Source organism: Lycium ferocissimum, unplaced genomic scaffold, assembly GCF_029784015.1.
Source record: "Lycium ferocissimum isolate CSIRO_LF1 unplaced genomic scaffold, AGI_CSIRO_Lferr_CH_V1 ctg6420, whole genome shotgun sequence".
Lineage (NCBI taxonomy): Eukaryota > Viridiplantae > Streptophyta > Magnoliopsida > Solanales > Solanaceae > Lycium > Lycium ferocissimum.
In genome coordinates, this window is record NW_026726354.1 from 16427 (window position 1) to 21784 (window position 5358).

General features: G+C 42.7%; 1 protein-coding gene across 1 annotated transcript; it reads right to left on the reverse strand.

The window, feature by feature from the left end:
• Positions 1–3529: 3529 nt before the first annotated feature.
• On the reverse strand, positions 3530–4379 carry LOC132045315 (uncharacterized). Its single transcript, XM_059435870.1, has one exon. The coding sequence runs from the start codon at positions 4127–4129 to the stop codon at positions 3530–3532; it is 600 nt and encodes a 199-aa protein (XP_059291853.1). The 5' UTR covers positions 4130–4379.
• Between the last annotated feature and the right edge of the window lie 979 nt (positions 4380–5358).

Here is a 5358-nt window from a genome sequence, read left to right on the forward strand (position 1 = left end):
TACAATCTCAACATCGAAATGTGAAACACCGGATGAACCATGGACATCTCAGCCGGTAATCTCAACTCGTAAGCTACCTTCCCAACCCTTTTTGTAATCTCGTAAGGACCAATATAGCGAGGACTAAGCTTGCCCTTTCTGCCAAAATGCATTACCCCTTCATAGGTGACACTTTCAAGAAAACCTTGTCACCAACAGCAAATTCCAATTCCCTACGCCTCATGTCCGTATAAGACTTTTGTCTACTCTGTGCGGTCTTCAGTCGCTGCACAATAAGATTTACCTTCTCGATCGCCTCATGAACTGAATCAGGGCCCAACAACTCTACTTCCGTTGGTTCAAACCAACCAATTGGAGACCGACAACGCCTCCCATAAAGAGCCTCATAAGGAGCCATCTGAATACTCGCTTGATAGCTATTGTTGTAAGCGAATTCCACCAAAGGTAGGTGTTCATCCCAACTTCCTCCAAAATCGATTGCACAGGCTCGTAGCATATCTTCCAAAGTCTGAATAGTTCTCTCCGCCTGCCCGTCAGTTTGAGGATGAAAGGCAGTGCTCAATTTCACTCTAGTTCCCAACCCTTCCTGAAAGGATGTCCAAAAATGAGTAGTAAATTGCGTACCTCTGTCAGATATAATCGATGTCGGAACACCATGCAATCTAACTATCTCTTTTAGATATAACTTGGCGTAGTCCGCCGCTGTATATGACGTCTTCACAGGGAGAAAATGGGCAGACTTTGTGAGTCTATCCACGATAACCCAAATCGAGTCAAACTTGGCCTTTGTGCGGGGTAACCCCACAACGAAATCCATATTGATCTCCTCCCACTTCCACTGCGGAATCTCAATATTCTGAGCCAGGCCTCTAGGCCTTTGATGTTCAGCCTTCACCTATTGATAGTTCAAACACTTAGCCACAAAGTTAGAAATATCAACCTTCATGCTTTTCCACCGATAGTGTTGTTTCAAATCCTTATACATTTTGATGGATCCGGATGAACCGAATACTTGGAACTATGAGCTTCCATCATTAATTCTTGTCGAAGACCATCAACATCAGGAACACACAATCGTCCTTGCAACCGCAGAACACTATCACCAGTACCCACAGTAAAGGAAGTGTACTCACCCCTTTCCACTCCATCTCTCAGCTTTGCCAAAAGTTCATCATCATATTGCTTGGATTTAATCCTTTCTACAATGTCAGACCGTGATGGAGTGATTCCCACTAACTCTCCATCTTTAGTTTCATCAAGCCTAACCCCAAGACTGGCAAGCCTTCGAATCTCTTTCCCCATGGGCATGTCATGAGCACGCAAATAAGCCAACGTGCCCATAGATTTTCTACTCAAAGCATCAGCAACCACATTAGCCTTACCAGGATGATACAAGATATTCAAGTCGTAATCTTTTAACAACTCCAACCACCTCCTCTGTCTGAGATTCAACTCTCGCTGTTTGAAGATATATTGCAAGCTTTTATGGTCAGTAAAAACATCACAATGCTCACCATACAAATAATGACGCCAAATTTTTAAGGCAAATACAACGGCAGCCAACTCCAAGTCATGAGTTGGATAATTCTTCTCATGCTTCTTCAACTGACGCGAAGCATAAGCAATCACCTTACCGTTCTGCATCAATACACAACCCAAACCAATTCTAGAAGCATCACAATACACCACATATCCGCCAGACCCAGAAGGTAAAGTCAAAATAGGAGCCGAAGTTAACCTTGTCTTAAGCTCTTGGAAACTCTTTTCACAAGCTTCGGACCACTGAAACTTAGCAGTCTTCTGTGTCAATTTAGTCAATGGCGAGGCTATGGATGAAAAACCTTCCACAAACTTTCTGTAATAATTTGCCAAACCCAAGAAACTACGAATTTCAGTTGCACTAGTGGGTCTAGGCCAATCCTTCACCGCTGAAATTTTCTGAGGGTCTACTTTAATGCCGTCACTAGTCACCACATGACCCAAGAAAGCCACCGAATCAAGCCAGAATTCACACTTCAAGAATTTTGCATACAACTCGTTCTCCTCAAGTGTTGTCAAAGTTATCCTCAAATGATTAGCATGATCCTCACGATTTTTAGAGTACACCAAAATGTCATCAATAAACACAATAATGAAGCGGTCTAGATACGGCTTAAACACACGGTTCATCAAATCCATGAATGCAGCAGGCGCATTAGTCAACCCAAAGGACATGACTAGAAACTCAAAGTGCCCATAACGCGTACGGAAGGCGGTTTTCGGGATATCCTTTTCCTTTATCTTCAATTGGTGATACCCAGACCTCAGGTCAATCTTTGAAAAGAACTTAGCACCTTGAAGTTGGTCAAATAGATCATCTATCCTAGGCAAAGGATATTTATTCTTAATGGTCACTTTATTGAGTTGACGGTAATCAACGCACATCCTAAGGGAACCATTTTTCTTTCTAACAAACAAGACTGGAGCACCCCAAGGTGAGGAACTTGGTCGGATGAAACCTTTATCCAACAAGTCCTTCAACTGATCCTTTAACTCCCTTAGCTCCGCTGGAGCCATACGATAAGGTGGGATAGAAATAGGTTGGGTGTCAGGAATAACATCAATCCCAAAATCAATAACCCTATCAGGAGGAATACCAGGGAGATCTTCGGGAAACACTTTGGGATAATCACTAACTATGGGAACAGATGCAAATTCAGGTACTACGACTTTTGTATCATTAACAACAACCAAATGGTAAATGCACCCCTTCGTAATCATCTTATGAGCCTTAAGATAGGAAATAAATCTACCCCTTGGCTTAGCAATTTCACCCTCCCACACAATAACAGGCTCCTCGGGAAAGGCGAAGCGAACTAACTTATGGCGACAATCCACATTAGCATAACATGCGGACAACCAGTCCATCCCTATAATTACATCAAAATCCACCATCTCAAGTTCATACAAATCAGCCATGGTCTCGCGTCCCTTGATCATAACAACACAATTTCTATACACTCTAGAAGTAATAACAGGAACACCAGAAGGCGTATCAACAACAAAAGGTTCACACAAAGGTTCGGGTTTCATTCCCAAATCAAGAACAAAATAAGGGGTCACATAGGATAAATTTGAACATGGATCAATTAATGAGTAAGCATCATGAGAATATATGGTAAGGATACCTGTAACCACAACATCAGAAGCCTCAGCTGCCTCTCTACGAGTCAGCCCATAAAGTCGAGTTGTCCCTCCACCAGAAGTATTAGCAACTTCCTTTCCCTTGCCGTTGTTACGAGCATTCTGATTATAATTGTTAGCATTACCAGCAGGTTGATTTTTAGCAGATGCAGAAGCAGGCGAATCATTCTTTTGGTTATTCATAGCAGCCATCTCACGTAGCCACTTTCTGCATTCCCTCTTGATGTGGCCTCTAATCCCACAATGATGGCAGATACGCTCTTCCCACACTGGCGGACGACTACTTCCCTGCGAAAACTTACTATTATTATTATTATTTTTCTGGCCTTGCCTACCAGAAGGCACACTAGCATGGGAATAAGCGCAGAACCGAGCAGTGCGAATACCCTTTACTCTGCCCTCCCTTATAATTATTACCACTGAAACCACCCGTCAAACGGGCCTTCTTGTTCTGATCTCGATCCACCCTCTCCTCATTTTTCCAACTCTCTTGTTGCTCAGCAAACCCAACCAAAGATGAGAAAGTACAAGTAGGAGACATAGCAACAGCAGCACATGCAGACTTGATACGTGGTACCAAGCCTTTCACAAAACGAGTCAACTTATGCTTTTCAGTCGGAATCATGTATAAAGCATACTTTGACAGACGGGTGAATTCCAAACTATACTCACGAACTGACTTGTTACCCTGCTCTAGCTTTTCAAACTTTGTAGCCATAGCAATTCTTTCCTCATCAGACAAGAACCTTTCCATGAACGCCTCTTCAAATTCAGCCCACGTCGGAGCTAAAGCAGCGTCACCCCTCTCAGATTCCCACATCTCAAACCATACGTGAGCAACATCCTTCAACTGATAAGAAGCAAGCCTTACAGCTTCGGAATCCCGGGCATCCATTGCCCTCAATGCCTTGAAGGTCTCATTTAAAAAGTGTTGGGGGTCATCCATCTCTCGTGACCTAAAGAACTCTGGTGACTTCAAGTCGAGGAATTGCTTAAGTCTGCCTCAACCATGAGGTCCCACACCTCCACGCTGCTGCTGAGCAGCAACCAATGCAGTCAACATTTGAATAGCCGTTTGCATAGTACCAATCTCAGGTACACCCGCAACAGGAACAGCAGGAGCAGGCGGTGCTGGAGGTGGTGCTTGATTTCCAGCATCATTTCCATTACCAGCATTCGCGCCCCCAAGATTTCGGTTAACTCTCGGGACGTCCTCGGTTACTATTTTTGGATCGCGTCAGAGCCATTTCTGCAAGGCAAGAATTAACGAGCGAATTAGAACGATCCTAAAAGGACTTTAAGCTCTACAGCACAATCTAGAATCAAGAAGAATAGGAAACACCTATAAATGTCTTGGGAGTTTCTCGGTCATGCAGGTGATCAGGCTGCACAAGGAAAACTCCACTAGACACAGCTCCAAAGATACCGACAACAATCTTAGGGCGTATTTAAACCTAGGCTCTGATACCAAGCTTGTCACGCCCCAAAACCCACCCTAGACGTGATCGGCATCCGACGTCATGAACAACATCGGAAGAACCTAAACAACACGATAATAATACTTGAACCCGCCAGGTTCAACATTCGCCTCCAACAATTTATAAAATAAATGTAACAAATCATGAATATATGAATTAAATTAGCGGAAGTCTTTATAATTTAAATAATTCACCCAAAACATGATAGTGTGCCCGAAAGAGTTAAACGACAACTCTTCTTCTACCCACATTCGAATGTATACTAAGGAGCTTCTAAGAATAAGGAGTAAATGTCTAACCCATCGGGACGCAGCCCGGAAACTAAAATAAATAAATGGAATTAAATAAATAGAGTGTCCCACGAATGAATGTGTGGGCTCACCAAATCAGCAGCAACAGCAAGTCCTTCCTAAATGCCTGGAGTATCAAGAACTTGCTCTTCTCCGTTACCTAACATACCATAAAAAACAACAATGGTATGCCTGAGTACTTCGTACTCAGTGAGTGCCTCTGGGACAATAAGTAATAAGAAAATAGAGTATATAATACATAAAGAAATTAGTCTTGCCAGTCATGTGAGAGCGATGTAAGAACAGTTATTCAGTTTATGTATCTCAATAATAAGTATCAAAACTCATTTATAAAGCCTCTTGTCAAGTTACAACTCCAAATATGCCTTGTAAATCAATTAAGATAG

Coding starts and splice junctions, on each gene's coding strand:
- LOC132045315 (XM_059435870.1), bottom strand. CDS start 4,129: ATGGATGACCCCCAACACTTTTTAAATGAGACCTTCAAGGCATTGAGG.